The sequence below is a fragment of the Eublepharis macularius genome, chromosome 4 (genome assembly GCF_028583425.1).
Source record: "Eublepharis macularius isolate TG4126 chromosome 4, MPM_Emac_v1.0, whole genome shotgun sequence".
Classification (NCBI taxonomy): domain Eukaryota; kingdom Metazoa; phylum Chordata; class Lepidosauria; order Squamata; family Eublepharidae; genus Eublepharis; species Eublepharis macularius.
In genome coordinates, this window is record NC_072793.1 from 112,943,136 (window position 1) to 112,962,587 (window position 19,452).

Here is a 19,452-nt window from a genome sequence, read left to right on the forward strand (position 1 = left end):
GTAGTTAGCCATTCTGTTGGTAACATTATAAATTGCTGTTTCATTTATCAGAAACTGAAATATGAACACATAGAGATTGAAGCTGAAGTCAATTTTCACAGTTTCTGCTTTTGTGTTGAAATTTGTGTATGCAGTAAACAACCAAGTAAATTGCACAAAAAAGCAAAGTGTTTCCTTTTCTACCAAGATCAACCATAGCTCATTAAAAATGTTTATTTGTGAATATCCAGCACATCCCTAGTTCTTACAGCCCAATATCGCATCATGTCTATAGTAGAATCAGACGATAAGAGAGGCCATACCTTATACTTCCATTTTGCTTCTGTTTTGGTCTTATTCTGCTCCCGAATTTCAAATTTTTCCACCTCATTTTGCTTCTCAACAGGTTCTTTATTAGGGGCACTCAAAGCAGTCTTGGCAGCCTGATTCAAACAAACAAACAAACAGGCATATTATCCCACGCACAACAACTGTAAGACATGCTTGACTCTTATTAATTACTATATGCCTGCATGGTCAGGTGTGAGTTGTTAGAACAGCAGCACCTAAATTATTCAAGGTATTCACGCTGAACAGGCTGCCAAGGGATCATTCTCTCCCCCCCCCCACCAAATATACTACCAAGGCCAATTAAATAAAATAACATGCCATATTTGTGTCATAGTTTTTCAGATGATACTTACACTCTAGCAAATGCACAAACAACAGCACAAGTCTCACTTGAAACTCACAAATTGAATCTCTTACTGCTCAAGAATAGTATGTGAAAATATTATAATTTTAATCATTTTAAAGATAGTCTTTTTACAAGGGGAAGAAAAAATATCATTTGTACTAATTTATCTTGCACTTTCCAAATACAAGATGCTTTATGAATCACAAAATCAAAGAGAGTCCAGTAGCACCTTTAAGACGAACCAATTTTATTGTATCATAAGCTTTCGAGAATCACAGTTCTCTTCGTCAGATGCATGGAGGGCAAAAAGAAACTGGTCAGATATAGAGGAGGAGAGGGGAGGGCGGAGTAGATGCAAACAGCTCCTTCTGATATGGAGATGCAAACAGCTCCTTCTGATATGAAGATCGGTTTGCTTCTGTTGAGGCAATCAGTTACCTCTGATAATGAGATAACCATTCATAGTTATCTCATTATCTATTCATTATCTATCACCACATTACAAGTTAGACACTGAATCCTAGACCATGGACACACACACACACCCTTCTCTTCTCATGAGACAGTCAAAATATATTTTATATTCTCCCCTTTATTTCCCATTCAGGCAACAACACCTCCACCCCATAAGTATCTTCACATAGGACTGGATTGTGTAGAAGCTTCCTCTGGTGTATATGATATTCTGCTGAACCAACTGTTTACTTATGAATTGGTTCTATCTCTCTGCTTTTCTTTATGCTGTACCTTGTATTCTAAATAAAAGTATATTAATTAAATGTCCTTTGTCGTCGTCTTCCATTTCTGGAAATATAGTACCAAGTTTGACCCATATATACATTGGCTTAAAGGTCCTAAAAGAAACACAGACAGCTTTAGGTGCACTTAAGAAAGGTTGTTCCTGTGTACAATGAGCAGTTTGTGTATCATCACCATCATTATTGTTGTTGTTATTATTAGTCCATCTTGTTCATTGAGATCCAAGATGGATTACACAGTGCAAATGAAAATACAATATAATCAACAGCTATCAACACTGAGCAAAGTTCAATAATGAATGAACAGTTAGGACATTTACGGAAAGGCGATGCAATATGGTATGATAGCATAACATTTGAAAAACAAGCATAAATCCAAGCCAAGATAAAATCTTTCTGAAACAAAGCATAACTAATTTTCACAGCATGTTTTGTAATGTGGAAAGCTCCCAGACAGTACCTACCAGAGTAGCAGTGTGTAGACCCTGTCCCTGTCTTTCTGAGCTACTTCTTATGGCACAGCCCTAAAAGTTGGGTAGAAAGCCCTCCTGAATAATTCAGTTTTACATACGTTGCAGAAAGCCAGGAAAATGGGGGCTTTTCTGACCTCCTCAGGCAGGTTCCTTGCAAAGGATTGGTTGAGGGATGCACCAGAGAGGGACCTCACTCCTGATGGAGCCAGGATAGAGAGTTTTAAATGGTTCTGAAATTCCAGAACATGTTTGGAAGTGTTATTTCTTGCTGTAGCTTCTTATGCATACTAATCAAAGTGTATGCATCCTAATCAAAGATGAAAGAAAGAGTGGAATTTGTGGACATTGTTTTCACATTTCTTTTTGCAGAGCTCTACCCCAAGCTTTGAAAACCCAAAGGTTTTCCAAGGTGAGCTATGGAGAGGTTGACCATCAATAATTGACAAAAACACTGTAACTGAGCAATGTGTTTCTTTTCTGCATGTTGGTGTTATATGATCTACACAAAACTTTTGGATGATGCCACAACAATTATCACTTCTTACCCACCATTCAAATGTGTTCATAGGGATTATACCTTGGCTAAAATGGTAAATCCTTGGTGTACTTCTTCACAAAACCTAGTCAAGTATGCAGACAAACAATGAACAATGGTAAAAGTCAAAAGCTTTATAAAGCTTTTCAACAGCAAGAATTCTGCTCACCTTTCCCTTCTTTGGTGTTTCAATCTTTGTTAGGGCTTCTTTTGTGTGAGCTTCAAGAAGATCTAAGTTAGGAATGGCAGGTGGAGGAGCTTCTTTTGCATTCTTGCCTTTTTTCTTCCCTTCCCCCTTGACTTTTGGTGTTTTGGGAGGTTTGGGTGGCTTAGGTGGCTTGGGGGGTTTGGGTGGCTTGGGAGGTTTGGGTACTTTGGAAAGTTTGGGTGTTTTCATTGCTTTTGATGTCTTTTTCTTAGCAACTTTTTCAACTGGTGGTGGTGGAGGAGGTGGTGATGGTGGTGGAGGTGGTGGTGGTGGCGTCCGTGGTGCAGGTGATGGTATTTCCTCTTTCTCTATAGGACTGACCTCCTCAACATTCACATTGGCACTCACTTCAGGTTTGTTGACTTTCAAAGCATTCTGAAGGTGAACAAAACATACATACATATTCAGAACCATCTTTCACAACCAGGTTTAAGGAACAAAAGTTCCTTAAGAAGAAAAAGCCACAGTACTACTGTGAGTATTAAAATAAAGATAAAGATAGACCTGGAGCTGACCTGGAGTTTGATTTGTAAGTCATGGAAGCAGCACAGTTGCTGCTCTGAAAACAATGAAATGTAGAGAGGTGGGTAAAGACAGATGAGATTATGACCTTCTGTTTTTTCAGTGCAATCCTATGAAATCCTATGGATTTAAACTATATTCAGCATAGGATCATACTGTTAATCTCTCATGCTGGAACAGTTTCCCCATAAATCTTCACCTTCAGCTGGGTGTATATATTCCTAAATTGCTATTAACGTGTAAAAAGGAAACAGCAGTTATGTTATTCCTGTAGCATGAACTGGTCTAAACTAGTGGTGAAAGCTACTTTTACAGATCATACAACCCACCCAATATTTATTTATTTATTTTAAAACGTTTGTATGCCACCTTTATACCCAAAGAGGGCCCACAAGGCAGCAAACATTTAAACATTAAAAAATTTAAAATCTAAAATAATAGATCTAATCCCTGAGTAGGCAGAGAGATTTAGTAGTATCTGAAAGCTTTTCTCCCATTCCTAAAAATACAATGACTAACTGCTTTGGCTCTGACCAGTTTCTACTAAAAATGCACAGGGAACTTTTGAGAAAGACCAATCTATATACATACTTTCACTGTTGAGGCATACTTGCCACTCATACCATACGCTATCTTTATTGTAGCGCTGGGCTATGGCTCTATCAGATGGATACATTTGTAGGAAAAATCCTAGAAAGTTCCCTCTCTCTCTCTCTCTCTCTCTCTCTCTCTCTCTCTCTCTCTCTCTCTCTCTCTCTCGGGAGGGGGGAGTTGCTTAATGAGGAAAAAGAAATGAAGGGAGCTGCTGGTTTAAAACATTAATAAGTTGTATGATAATACATTTCAAATTAATTTGCATGGGATAAACAAAACAGAAATACACATTCCCCTCCAAGGTAAAAGGAGCAGTAAAAGATGTATAATAACAATTATCAGCATGTGACTAATTAAAAAGAAAAACTATTTTCTATTTATATTCTCATTTTAATATTCACTGAAATCCAAATTCTACATGCACATAGTAAAAGACAAGAGAGCTTCAAAAGCACCGGTCATGATTCCACTAAATACAAAAGAAAAAAAACAGCTGAATTCAAGAGGTCTGATCCTTTATCATCTGGTCACATAGTTCATTTTCATGTTAAGCACATTTTAATTCCACTGATTTCAAAGAGGTTGAAATATCCTTAGCTTGGTTATGCTTTCAGCCAATTGACAATAGCTGTCAGGCAGGGACTCAGTTCCTCTATTGCATACCACGGGATTTGGATAATGAGATACAAAGCTAGGTATCATCTGCACATTGATGGCATCCAACTCCACTATGAATGAGTTTTCCTAAAGGTTTTACATAGAGGTTGAGTAACATGGGGGATAAGATTGTGCCTTGTGGAACCCCACAAGATAATTCCCACACTGAGGATAGCTGATCTCCAATAGTAACCCTTTGAGTCCATTCCATGAGGAACAATTTAAATCACTCCAAAGCATATACCCTGATACCCACTTCTGCCTCCAAATGCCTCGACAGGATGGCATGGTCTGCAGCTAGGTCCAGGAAGAGAAACAACAAAGCATGGCCATTGCCCCCCCCCCCCCCAGTCAGGAATAAAGAGGCGGACACAAGGCTTTGGGTAATAAAGGGCCACTTTTATTTAACAACAACATAATGTCACTATGGCAAGGGATCTAACTGCGGTACAGATCAAGTCCTGGTGTCTGCGCCAGGACTACCACCTTGACCTGTCTGGGCGAGCCCCGCTTGCTGGGCTCCAGAGGCGGAGCAGCCTCTAAAGGCTCAGCTCCGCCCCCTCAAAGAGCCCGCGTGCAGAGAAGGAGAGAACAATGCCGCTTTCTCCTTCCGCGGGGGGGCAAAAGCAGCCCCCAGCCCTAGCCGCCGTCTGCTGGCCAGGAGGGCCGAATTGTTTACATTTAGATGGAGATGATCAACTAGAGTCACCAGAGTTGTCTCCATTCCATAGCCTGGCCTAAAATCAGATTGAAAAAGATCCAAAGTACCAAGTTGTTCAATAAGGCCTGGAGTTGGTTGGCTACTGCTCTCTCAACCACTTTGCCCAGAAAGGGTAGATTAGAGACTGGGTGATAATTGGCTACATCATTTTTGTACGTGGATGGTTTTTTAAATAGTGGGCAGATGATTGCCTCTTTAAGAGGCTAAAGGAAGGTGCCTTGAGTTAGTAACTGATTTATGATAGACATCAAGGACTCCTTTATGTGGCTTTTACAAGATTTTAGTAGCCAGGATGGGCAAGGATCCAGAGTACAAGTAATAGCTTTCACAGAAGTGGTCTCAACAGATTCATCAGTAAAGGGATAGAGAAAACATTGGTAAAGGGATAAAGAAGGCCCATAGACTTTACTGCTATTGCTGGATATATTGAGAGGACATAGACTTCACTACTATTGCTATGTATGATCCTACTGCATAGTTTCTATGTTGTTTAATATGTCACTTGTAGAATTGCTTATGCTTTGTTTCAACAGTTCTTCAGCTCAATATCAGACTTCTGCTGTTTTTTAAATCTTTGCAAATTTGCATGTATATAACCATTTCATGTTTATTGAAATGTACTGACTCACACTGTGTTATCTGCCTTAAGTCTCAGTGAGAAAAGCAAACTATAAATAATGTAAATAAATAAGCACACAAACAAACAAACAAACAAATAAAAAGAAAACTGTCAGTATTCATCACTGTGACTGGGTTAAAATGATTCAGAAATGGACCAGACAGTGTGTTAAGCATCACTTCTGGCTCTCCTATATTACAGGTAGCATCCAGATCAGAACATATTTGCTCTGTAGCTTACATAGTCTGCCAAACCAATTGAGTGTTATTTTAAGAAGTGCTTGATATCTCAGCAGCCCAATGTATAACAACAACAACATAACAACATTCGATTTATATACCACCCTTCAGGACAACTTAATGCCCACTCAGAGCGGTTTACAAAGTGTTATTATTACCCCACAACAATCACCCTGTGAGGTGGGTGGGGCTGAGAGAGCTCCAGAGAACTGTGACTCGCCCAAGGTCACCCAGCTGGCTTCGTGGAGGAGTGGAGAATCAAACCCGGCTCTCCAGATTAGAGTCCCGTGCTCTTAACCACTATACCAAACTGGCTATAAACAATTGTTGGGTGAAGAGATGCTGTCCTATTAACCCCATCTATCTCATATGTGTGAGATTCAAGTCTAACTAGATGAGACACCGAGGGATCTGTGACTGATTTTTTTTTTATCGAAACAGTAAGAATGAGGGATCCACATATGGACCAGAGCATTACAGGGGGGAAGAGGTAGTTTCACTGTCCCACTCCGCATGATTTTGCCAATTTAAAGGCTAATAACAGCAGGGGAAGTTGGTATTGACTGGCAAAACTATGCGTGTTTGGAAAAGTTAACCCCCCCCCCTCTCTGCTCATGTAGCCATTATCTGAATGTCAGCCCATATGGTTGTTTAGATTTTTCAATGCTGGGAAGATCTCATAAAGGTCACGCCTTAACTAGTTAGTGTCTTAGCTAGGTAGGCCTCTGACCACCTGAAAATATATACTGTAGATATAAATTTCTGGATAAAGATCATTTTCATGTTGGGACAGATCTCTTTGAACTAAAATGCATAAAACCATCTCATTCTTTTGTCATGTTAATACATTGTACCAGTTATCTGTGGATGCTCTATTTTCTAGATAGAGGGATGTTGCAGACAGTTGCTTGAAATTATTGTTAACAAATTCATCCTTTAGAAGAGAGGGGGGAGAGGGAGGGAGAGAGAAGACTTTTTGGCAGTTTATAGGAAAAGATAAGAAGCAGTTCATATCATAGGAAGGATACCAACCTCACTTAATCTTATTTCTTTGGCAAGATCCTTAATAAGTTGTGCTGGTTTAAAATGTTCTGGGAGTTCATCTTCATGGTCTACTAAAGCCTGAAATAGAACAAAGCCAAAAACAAAAGCTTACAATGTGTTTCGAGAGACTTTATTGGGTACTTTTACTTAAATTATATAAGACTAAGCAGTTCAATGGGAAGACAAATACATTTTAATCCTATTTTGTATTAACCCTTAACGAGAGAAGTGTACCTCATCCTAATCACATATCTGTGTCATGGTAACTGAAAGTGGTTTTTTCAACATAATACTATCAGAAACCAAAACAGGTTGAAGACAATCATTCCTGCCCTCACCTCAGTTTTTAGTTTTAAAGAGTGGAAATCGTGGAAATAGTATCCAATAGCAGCAGACAGCGCAGTTGTTGCTGCTGCTAGGATTGTGAACAGAGCAGCAAAGATGATAAAATAAATGAGTAGGGGTCAGAGGTCAATCAAACCTTTCCCACCACCACTGGAAGTCTTTATTTCAAGCCAAGAGAGTTCAGCTGTATGAACATTCAGCAGAGCTCTATTAGAAACTTTTCTAAGGAAATGAAAGATAAATTCCAGAGAATTCTGACTTGCATGACCCACCTAGGCCTGGCTGTTTGCTAATAAACCCCCCTCCTCCACAAAGACAGTGTAGTGTGGTGGTTACAGTTTCAGAAAAGAATGTGGGAGACCCAGTCCGAATTGCCACTCTGCTGTGGAAGCTCACTGGGTGACTTTGAGCCAGTCACATACTCTTAGACTAATCTACCTGTCAGAGTTGCTGGGAGGATTATATGGAGGCAAGGAGAATGGTGTCAGCTGCTTTGGGTTCCCATAGCCAATATACAAATGAATGAAGTAAATAAATAAATATAGATGATGATAGGGGGCAGATAAAAGGTAAGTTGCTTAGTGGGCTTGAACGAGAGAAGGACATAGAGATTGCCAGGAGGGGGGAAGAGGAAATACTGTGGGGAAGGGGATAGAAGGAAAAGTGAAATACCCCCTGCAAGACATCGCAGGCTTTCCACCATGCAACTGGCTCCAGTTCATCCAGCACCATACAACTAGGCCATAGTGGGGAGGCTACTGGGGAGGCGAGGAGGAAAGGAAGCTGGAGACAGGAGGCAGACAAAGATGGGTGGGTAGGAGAGAAGGGAGTAGGGGAAGGAGGAGAGGCTATAGGGACAGGGAAGGGAAAGAGGACATGGTGGGGGAGGGGGAAATGCCCCCCACAAGCCCTTGCAGGTCCCCTCTGATGATGAACTGTTAGTAAAATGGGTAGCATATATCTTCCATACTTCACATAAAAAGCAGAAATCATAGCTTACATTTTAAGCCACATTCCTCCATTTTTAAATGCAGCACCATCACTTAAATGGAGAGGCAGCTCTATAAACTCCATGACAGACATATGGCTGGGAACTGCAATTGGATGTATTTTTAGCCCTATTCACAAATTACAGTGAATGCACATACTTTTACAGCTGAACCTGAGATTGAAATAGCATATTTATCCTGGTTTCATTTGTAAAGTGAACATATATTGGTACTTTTTTACAAACAGATATATACATGTACATGCAAGATGTACTGTTCACTGTAACATGAGAACAGGGATTCTGTGATGCACATTCTTTGCATCTGCATATGTGCTAAATGCAAAAGGGTAACCTTTTTCAGATACTGTGATATCCATCACATAAACAGGCTCAGATGTCATAAACAAGGTCTGGTAATGTGGGTACTGAATTGATTGAAGTGATTTGATTAATTAAATTGTGGATATTGAATTGATTTGGGCTTGCACACTACTTCATTTTTGTGGGCTTATGCACTCCTTCTCCCTCCTTTCTGTCATTTCAAATAACCTTGCTTTCCATGTTGTTGAAAGTAGGTATACCCAAGTATTGTTAGCAATAATTTGCCTCCAAACCAGGGACTGAAAAGCCGCTTCAAATCATGAGTTTATCCTCAAGTTTGGAGTGGTAACAAGGCATATGAAAGAAAAGGGAGCCAAGGGATAAAGAATCCTTTGTCCCTCTTTCATATCCCCACAATCCTTTGCAGATTCTCACTTGAGACTACTTAATTCAGATGCTATATGATATATATGCAAGTACAGCAGCTAGATGATAAACTGTAAACAAAGCAACTATCTATATACAAATCTATGAAACTATACTATAGAAATGACATTATAGATTAGGATAGGAGGAATAACTTATTTTTCCAGAGTAAAAAAAACTAGGGTTGCCCTTACCAATAACCATGGTTCATCGAGTTCTTCTGTGCAAGCACACATCTTCTGTGCATGCACAGGCCAACCACTCAGTGGAGTTTCCCTTGCTTCTTTAAAGCTCCATTAGGGGCTGCTTCTTTTTGAGCACATAGGTACCACTTTGAACATATCAAGGTGGCATGTAGTTGCTCAAGAATTTCTTTGACTAAAGCATGATGACTTTTCCTTTATAGCTGAGGATGCTTATATAGTTCCAATGAGAGCTCAGACTTCTTATAGCTCCTTTGTAATTAGGATCTCTAGGACTATCTAACCAGACATTTCTGTCTCCTTTCCCCCCTGCAGATATGCAAACAGAAAGACCAACCTGCTTTTTAGTCCAAGACCTGAAAGCACCATTTAAAATTTTTGCTCCCTGGACTAAATGGGAGGGAGGCTGCTTTCCAGCTTTGTGCAATCCTAAGCAAAGATAGGATAAAATGTTATTCAGTGATGGGCACAAATGTATATAATAGTCACAATGAAAGAAACAAACTATTCATTTTACAATGTAGCATGCTGCAAGTTAATGGGTGGTCTGAAAAAAGATGAACAATGGAATCCTGAACAAAAAAATCCCAAACACATCTCTTGAGTTCAATAGATTGCACTGTAAGACTGAAATTTCTATGGTCATTAATCAGCAGTTCCAAATTAGATACTAAAGGAATCGACTAAGGGGATGCATTTTTGGTCAGGGTCTCCCCCTTCCCTCCTACATCCACGGCCCATTTTGCACCATACAGCTTCCAATACTTAGCACTAGCAGATAAGTATTACACCACAAAGCTTATTTGTTTGTAGTAAGCGCAATCGTAACCCACAAGCCATCTTTGATTGTGCTCTGCTTTTTTTGAAGACCAATGTAACTCCCATTCTGATATATTTTTCCACTGCTTAGTCAAAACAGATGTCAGAATATGATTACTCTGGGTAACAGAATGTGACTAAAGACAAATTAGGAAGGTTACTTCCAGGAGAACATGACCAAAACAGAGGTCCATGGTCACTTCCAATCTTAGAAATATCACCTCCTGGAGTATCAAAATGAGGAGCAAAAGGTCAGCTCCAACAGAACATGGTCAAAAGGTTTTTAACAAATTACACTGATTTCAATGCCAAATGCAACTCATTTAATAATTTAACTAATTAGGGTTTAATTCTAGTACTTTATTAATAAAGTGCTTTCCCCAAACATAGTGGGATGGGGGGGGGAGAGAGATCACTGCCTTAAGCAATAATGTAGCACAGCACTTTCAAGAAGTGAAAATAAGAGACTAACTAAAGTGTGTGTCTGAATTTTACCTTTAAATGATTCTAGCAGGTGTTTTCCTGTATACCAACAAGCCGTTTCAAAGTTTGGAAACTGTGTTAAGCTGACAATTTTTAATCGTCTCTCAACTTCATATGCTCTGTGATAAAGTTTTAAAAAATATTAGTGACAGAAATCGCATTCAGCTCTATAAACCAAAAAAGAAAGCATTTCTCATTATTACGCAATAACGTTACAGCTGTGTGGCTTTGCTTTCCAGGTGCTTTTTAATCAACTAAACTGCCATAAATCCTCAACTTCTATGAAAATAACTAGTGTACATGCAGGGCCGGCGCATCCATTGAGGCGGGTCCAGCAGCCGCCTCGAGCGCTGAGGCGCTGGAGGGGGCACTGGGGGTGGGGTGCGCTGAGCAGAAGGGCTGGGAAGCTGCCCGCGCGCCGCTCCAGCCACCTAACTCACCTGGCCCGCAGCTGCTGCACCCAGCCGGAAGCATGTGCTGGCGGTGGCAGCGCGAGGCAGTCTGAGCAGGCAGCCTCCCAGCTCTTCTGCTCAGTTGCCCCGTGCTACTGCCAGCACGTGCTCCTGGCCGGGCGCAGCAGCTGCAGGCCAGGCGCAGCAGGCAGCCGGGGCAGCTCGAGGCAACTTAGCAGGAGGGCTGGGAGGCCACCCACATGCTATCCCAGCTGCCTGCTGTGCCAATGGGGCTGGCCCGCAGCGGCATGCTGCGTGATGACGTCCTGAAGCTCCCCCCAGCCCTGGCCTCAGGTGCCAGAAACTCTGGCACTGGCCCTGTGTATATGACAAAAGAACATCTCCAAGTATAAGAAAACAGGTAGCAAAAAACCCAACCATGCTGTTCATTATAATACAAATGAGCAAGCCACTAAATTGCTCAAATACGCACTTTCACTTTAAGATGTTTTGAAATACCACAATTTTAGCATAAAAGAAATGCTTTTTCTTCTGCTTGTATGTAAAGGACTAGGAATGATGAGTATAAGTAAATGAAGAAATTTGGGGACTAGGCCAATTTAAGTGAACAGTACCCTTTCTTCCCTGACATCTCTAGGGCATATTTTTTCTCACTGTAAGGAAAAGGTATGACTGCAGTCCCAAGTGTATAACTGCACATTACAATCACTGATATTTTCTATTTTTATCAGCTCTATCTGTTGATGGACGGCCAGTCAGACACTGCCCCGGCTGGGTGTCTGGATGCTATGGCGGAATGGTTGTGCCAGTCACCCAAAGTTGAATCCCCAGAAGAAGGAGTTTCTGTATCTGGGTCATGGGATGATAGAATTGAGAATCCAGCTTCCAGCCCTCCATGGAGTGCAGCTACAGCCTTCATCAACGGTGAAGAGCCTGGATGTGCTCCTGGATGCCACACTTTCTATGGAGGCCCAGGTTGCAGCCATTGCCAGATCTGCATTTTTTTCATCTTTGGCAGGTCAGGCAATTGGCACCCTATCCCTTGTCCCAGGACCTACTTCAGTAATCCATGCAATGGTCACCTCTAGACTGGACTACTGCAACCTATTCTGGGCTGCCTGGTCCAGAATGCAGCAGCATGTGTCCTTACAGGGGACACCGTTTAGGGTGTGCATCCACCCTGTTATGCCAGCTGCACTGGCTCCCAGTCAAGTACCGGATCCAGTTCAAGGTATACTGGTTCTAGTATTTAAAGCCCTCCATGGACTGGGACCAGCATACCTACAGGACCGCCTTCCCCGTTATGTCCCTCACAGAGCCTTGCGCTCTGTGGATAAGCAGCTTCTGGTGGTCCCCTACCTGAGAGACATTCGGCTGGCTTGGACTAGAGTCAGGGCCTTTTCTGCCCTGGCCTCAGCCTGGTGGAATGCTCTCCCAATAGAGATCCAGGCCCTGTGGGATCTCCTACAGTTCCGCAGGGCCTGCAAGATGCAGATGTTATGCTGGGCCTTTGACTAGGGGCCAGCATTTTGTCCCCCTTCTGCCCGCCCCACCCTCCTTTTGCTTGGAGTTGGAGTTACATCGTGGCAGTGCTTATGGTGACTTTGCAGTAGCCTGATTTGCTTGGTGGCGCCTGTACTTTTTCATATTATTTGGACTAATGTGGTTATAATGTTTTTATTTTATTTTTAACTGTATATCCTGTTGGAAGCCACCCTGATCCTGCTTGCGGGAAGGGCGAAGTATAAGCTGAACAAAATAAAATAAAAATAATTTTTTAACCAGTACAAAAATAAATGTTTTCTAACTAAACCATTGTCTCAGCCTCTGTATTTGGCCTCCAGAGCAATGTGCAAATGATCCTATAATACACCATCACCAAGAATAGGAACAGGTTAAATATCATCTGATAAAGGCTGGAACAAACAGCTTACCTCATCTGCATTTCAACACTTAGGCTATGTAGGAAGTGTCCTGCAAAGGCTAGACAGTCAACAGGAGTTAACGTTGCATAAACCCACCCTGTATAACACATAAAAGAAACAGTGAAGTCTTTAATACATTGAACCTCTTAACCATGTATGGTCTGCTGCTTGTTCAGTATTTTCCTTTTATATTCTATATATAATGTGTACATACACCCCAGGAGAATCAGCAAAACCCAAACTGATGAGTCTTTTGGAAATGCAGGATTATTTTCTACACTGAAGTTATTACATCTGATTCCTGCTCTTATTTCAAGGAGAATGAAACAACATTTTAGTTTCAGATCAAGCAGGGCTGAAAGATAAGTTGAGTTACTTGTCCAGAACTGTGAGATAGCTTCAATGCTAGATATTTAGCCAGAAGCATCATCAAATGGATGCCAAATAGGAGAGTAAGGGAAAGAGTTGTAGTGGAGAACTGGCTAGTTTAGCCCTTCCCCCTTCACTCCCCCCCCCCCCCACAAATCAAATTTCAGTCTGGCTTCAGGTTGAGCTCCAGGTCTGCAATAGCACTGATAGTTCTTTTTTTAAAAAAATCAATATATCTTTATTAAAAAAATTATAACAATAAACTATTAAACTATAAACAATCATGATAGTTCTGATGGACAATCTCAGGTTACAGCTGTATGGAGGCAATGCCTTCTTGTTGATCCTACTTCACCTCTGCAAGTTGAATGGTTAAGGATAAACAAGCTGACTCTGAATCCTGACAAGACAGAGGCAATGGTTATTGGAAAGGCTGAAGCTCTGAAGGGCATGGGGCTCCTCTTTTCTGATGGTGCCAATTCGGCCCCCACCCGGCCGGCAGCCAAGGGCTTGAGGCTGGGGGCCGCATTTGCCACGGTGGAGGAGAAGCGGCAGCGTTTCCCCGGCCTCTCAGGGTCACGTGGGAAGGGGGCAGGGCTAAATGCCTTAACAGGACTGCCCTGCCCCTGTATCAGCACTTGCCGCCTTGTGCTCGGCCCACCTGCCCGCCCAGTGGCAGTGCAGGTTTTTGACCGGTCACCTTTGGGGGGCCAGGTAGGAATTTTTCTCTTTATGTCCCTGATTGGCCTTGGGGAAGGAAGTTTTTTGCCTACCTTGTACTGCTTACTGGAGCTGTTGCTATTGGATTGCTGTGGTGCTGTTTAGGCCATCAATGGCAGGATTTAGTTGGGGGGGATGTTAGCGGGATGGTGAGTACCCTTGGCACATCCCCATTGGTGGGGATATTAGGGGCCTGTCAGGATCGGCTGGCATGCTTGGCAGCGGCCAGTTAAGAGGGCAGACTGCCTGGTGGGATCTCCTGGACAAGGCCTTCCCTCATGCTCCATGGCGGAGGTGCATGGAGCTTTAAGGGGGAAACCATCTGGCAGGCCAGCCGGATCCCAGCCATGCATGTGAATGGCTCGCATCCAGGGCAGCGGGTTTTGCCCAGACAGGTCAAGGTGGGGTCCACGGGATTGACCCCAGGGCTTGACCTGTACCGCTGGTTAGGCCCTTGCCAGGGTTTTTAGTTGTTGCAGTTCATGTTGTTGCCTAAATAAAAGTGGCCCTTTATTACCCAAGCCTTGTGTCTGCCTCTTATTCCGACTGGGGGGGCAATTGTCTCTCATTGACTCAGTTAACATCCATGGGGTGATTCTGGATCCAACTTTATTGCTGGATGTAGCTGCAAAAAAGGCATTCTATCTACTCCACTTCATGTGGCAGATGGCCAGCTTGACTCACCTGACCTAACCATATGGATCCATGCTGTGGTTACTTTGAGGCTACACTACTGAAATGCACTCTTCATGAGACTGCCTTTAAAGACCATTCAGAAATTCCAGTTGATACAGAATACCATGGTCTGGCTACTCTTAGATGCTAAGTAGAATCTGCATATCAGTCCCACTCTGCAGACACTCCATTCGTTACTGATCAGTTATCAGGTTCAGTTCAAGGTTCTAATTATCACCTATAAAGCCCCCATACTTGCAAGACCACCTTTCCTGCTATGTTTCACTGCAATAGCTTCACTCATCAGACCAAAGTCTTCTGAAGACACCACCCTACAAACAGGTAAAATGGGCAACAGCCTGTTCACTTGCACTCTCTGTGGTGGCTTCCATTTTATGGAATGGTCTGCCTGAGGCTATTAACATTTCCCTGTGCTTCTATTGTGTAAAATAAAGTTGTCCAAGAAAGCATTCTTGTAGAGGGAGCAAAACTGTGATGGATCAGGAGGTGACTATTATTTAGGATAATGTGGGTTTTTTCTCTTCCAGTTCTTCAATCCCAGCCCCATTACCTTATGTTGTTTTACTAAGAATCCTTGCTGTTACATTCAAATGTTGTTAACTATATTTTGTAATCTGCTTGCTGATCTCTTCTTTTACTAGGAATCTTTATTATTAGATACAAATGTTATCTATCAAATGTTATCATATTGTGTAACCAGCTTACTGATTGACTGAATAGTTCTATTATACTTGCAATCTAACTCGAGTCCCAGTGAGAAAGGATGAATATAAAATAAAATAAATCTGTGGTATTTGATGATCAGGTCATGCCATGTGACTTCATGACATAAACATTAGGTTGGAGTAAACTGTAAAACATTTTTCTGTATGATAGCACGTACACTGGAGAGAAGAGCTGCAGAGTCTTCTCCCTGAAAGCCAGTATGTGGGGCACCCAGGGACCTGTGCTTTCCCTTCTGTTGCTTAACATTTATGCAACCCTGCTGGAAGAGATTGTTCACAGGTTTGAGTTTCATCAATATGCGAATATAGCTACATCTCTGTCTCAGCCTCCAGATACTGCCATCTTGGTTTTTGAGCATATTCTTGAGGCTGAGGTCAACTGGCTGAGGATGAACAAGCTGAAGCTGAAGTCAGATAGGATGGCAGTGATGTTGGTTGGTAAAGTGAGTGTCCTAGAAGGACTCCTCCTGCCTTTGTCAGGAGGGATGTTACTGAAGCAGATAGATTCAGTAGAGAGACGGGGGAGTATTCTTGGACCTCACCACCCTCACCTACCAACTTCCTCAGGTCAGCTGCCTTTTCATGATAGAAAATCTGAGTATATATTTTAAATAAATTAAATGGAACAAAACGTCAGTGTTAAATGTAGTGCCATTTTGCCATCACAAAGAGAAACACATGACTTGGAAACCTGTCTTACCAAAGACTTTGTGCTACAAAATGCTGCTGCTTTTTTCTTGCCCTGATAGAAGTTTCCTTTATTCAAAGTGCAAAAAAAACCCCACAGGTTTGCATGCTGCCACAGGTTTGTAATAAACCAACAACCTGAAGATTTCCAGTTTGTAATTTTATAGGACAGAAATATAAATTATACAGCTTCATATGGTCCAGCTCTGACATATACTTTCCAAATGCAGAACAATAGGCTCATTGAACATAAATGTCTTGGATTTCATTAACAGCTCACCTGATGGGATAAAAAGTGTTTGTCCTTGTTTAACTGTGCATTTGTAACATTTATCCACTTGGTCGGCAAAAAACATCTCACTGTGATTTGCTGCCGACTGCCAGCGTTCATATAAAGAAATGTTTGCAGAAGTTGGCTTGATGAGATAAAATATTTTTTCACCCTAAAATAGAACATATGCTTTGATTTTCCAAAGGAATTAAAACCATGTAATATGTCTGTAGAACTGCACACAATTTAAACTATAAAGTTTTTTTCTTTATCAGAGCAGTATGCATTTGGAAGGTAACTTATCAAAACCCATTCTAAATGTGCCCTGTGTTTGTTAACCTCATAAGGATAACTAATCCAAATGAAATTTCAGTCACAGACTACGCCAGCTCCGGCCATTTTTCTGGTAGTGCTGTTAACTGCTTTCAGTTTTCATTTCTCATTTCATTCCATTAAATTTCCACAATGGATAGGGAAAACTAAGAACATATTCAACATTCAGATATGTAACTGACACACCTGCCAATCATTGCTCTGATTGGCATTTTTCTGGACCACATTTCCTCCAATCACACTGCAGACTTGGGGAGGACTCTCATTCTGTATTACTGATGTGCTGTTTGCCTGATTAATTTTGGCTATTGTGGATAAGCCAAATGTTGGGAAGAGGCAAATGCCTTGCTTTCAACCACTGACTGTGTAGCAGGACTGAAGAGAGAATAGCGATTTTTGGTCTTATCTAGTTCTCTCTACCCTAGAAACTCACCCAGTGCCTTTGGGGAAAGACGAAAATACTATTTTTAAGCGGGAAGGGCTGATATGCTATTAGGGGAGACAAGCTAAATAACCAGACAAGCTAAACAGATACTGATCCTGCTGTGTGCCATTCTCTTCCTTCTCTCCCCTCATGAAAGGCAGCCTGCCTACTTTTCAGAGCAGAAACTGTTGGCCTGCTACTCCTAAAAGAAAGATGTTACTGCTTTATATGAGATGTTTAGAAAAGTAAAATGGCCACCCATGTTGCAACCATTTATCTTTGCTTTCAAGGTGATTTTGTAAAAATTCTAGGACATGATTTGGTATTAAATATAGGGAAACAGACTCTTACTTTCAGGACATGGTACCAGGCAGAGGCTCCACCAGAGTCTATGTGAAAATCTGTGTAACTATCCTTCACGCATATCAGGCAATATTTGGTCACTTTAGGTTTTGCAAGCAAAGCATCGTCAGGCCAATGATTTTCTACCCAAGAAAGTTTTTTCACTATATCAGGAGACTCTACAAAACTGGACATTCTGTTTAAATGATAAAAACAAACAACATTTGAATTAGTATGAAGTACAGCATTGGAACTAGCATCAGTAAAAATGCTATTTCTGTGGGCAAATTCTGGGCCAGTTCCCAAGTACCCCTGAAAAAGTAAATACTGGATAAAATTTCTCCAGAGCATTATTCTACCAATTCTGAAGGTTGTTCTTGTGGAACTACTGTACCAACACAATCCACATAAACAATTATAACAAAAATTATTTTACTCAAAAAGCTTATTATTGAATAACTCTAGTCAAATGAATCCATCATATACATACATCATCCATGTATGTTAAATGTACTCCACGTAACAACAAAGAATACTTCCAATGTTCTGAATGCTTGCTTATATGTTTAATTATGTTTAATTACTTGCCAGCTTAGATATGGCTGTACAAAATTTGTTTTTATTTTTAAAAACACTTCTTACATGAACTCTTCACTCTAAAATATTCTCTATAAATACATTGTGTATGTCTAGAGCTTTGGAGCCTGTTAAACTGTTGTGCTCTTTGTTGAGAAATATAATATTTGCTGGCTGTTGATTAAATCAGCAGCATATGAGTGATTGTTCCCACAATCCCCAAGAATAAAATGCCTCCCATCATTGTCTCCACAGAGAGAAAAAGCTCTAAAATACCTATTGAAAAATATCTATAATCACGAAGCTTTGAAATTGCTTTTGATCCTTTGTGTGTAAGAAAGGGGTTTTATTATTAAAACAATAAATATAGCGTAGAGATCTATAGATACTACAAAAGAAATGATCTCGCAATTATCCTTCAGCCTTTCTGTAATCTGCATTAATTATCACTTCTTTCTTTTACCCAATGAATTCTCTTTTAAAACTACCATTGTTCATTTTATTTTTGCCAAAGCTCTTAATTTTCAGTGTTTATAAAGAACCATTCTCTTGCCCCATAATAATCTTTTTATGGCTATGTAGATTACCCCAATGTCCTAAAAGGAAGAAAAAGAAGTTTAAATTACATGTTTCATCAAGTCATAAATTCATCCCTTTCCCACCAACAATGTGCACAGAACAAAAATTCCTGATTGAAGAGCAGTAATGAATATTTAGTCTAGAAATTGTGTCATGTATGCCAGCATACCTGCCATTATTGTATTATGCATTTGGTACTGATCAGTGTTGTGTGCCAGAATTCTATTCTATATACTGTGTAGGTCATCTGAGAGTGTTTTAACTGCTAACATTAATTGCAGGAGAGCCAGTGGGGCCTCTCCGTTATCTGTTAAAAATATGTACTTTCACTTTTCCAGCAAATGTCCTTGAATGAGAGCTGCTAGCAGTGAACATTGTATCTTTTCCCAGAGACTGGATTATTTTCCTTTGTACTCCATTTAGTCTAAACTAAACTGTTCCCATGTTAACTTCTTTGGGGTTTCGCGCCAGAATGTCAACAGACCCCGAAGGGCAGGAAGTTTCCCTATAATTAGCAATGCCTTTGTTTGAATTGTCACTTCTTCTTTTTTTAATATTTTATTTTAAATTTCCAAATTCAATAAACAAAGTTAACAAACAACTGCAAATGAACAATCATATTTATATATAGATATACACTTGTCATTTCTATTGATTCTATACATAGTTTTATACTAAAAGAAAGAAGAGAGATGGTGAATGATAAACCACTTTGCTAATTAAAAGAAAACTAACAGTGCAATCCTAAGCAGAGTTAC

At 40.8% G+C, this 19,452-nt stretch overlaps 1 protein-coding gene across 1 annotated transcript in view; it reads right to left on the minus strand.

Annotated features, from left to right (window-relative positions):
• PHF2 (PHD finger protein 2) overlaps positions 1-19,452 on the minus strand; it is a 230,813-nt gene that overhangs the window by 54,770 nt on the left and 156,591 nt on the right. The window contains exons 6-13 of the mRNA XM_054977343.1: positions 17,549-17,735; positions 16,450-16,612; positions 12,982-13,069; positions 10,647-10,753; positions 9,670-9,761; positions 7,035-7,124; positions 2,612-3,025; positions 303-422 (exon numbers count right to left, since the gene is read on the minus strand). Coding sequence (XP_054833318.1) covers positions 303-422; positions 2,612-3,025; positions 7,035-7,124; positions 9,670-9,761; positions 10,647-10,753; positions 12,982-13,069; positions 16,450-16,612; positions 17,549-17,735 — 1,261 coding nt within the window. The remainder of the gene's footprint in view (positions 1-302; positions 423-2,611; positions 3,026-7,034; positions 7,125-9,669; positions 9,762-10,646; positions 10,754-12,981; positions 13,070-16,449; positions 16,613-17,548; positions 17,736-19,452) is intronic.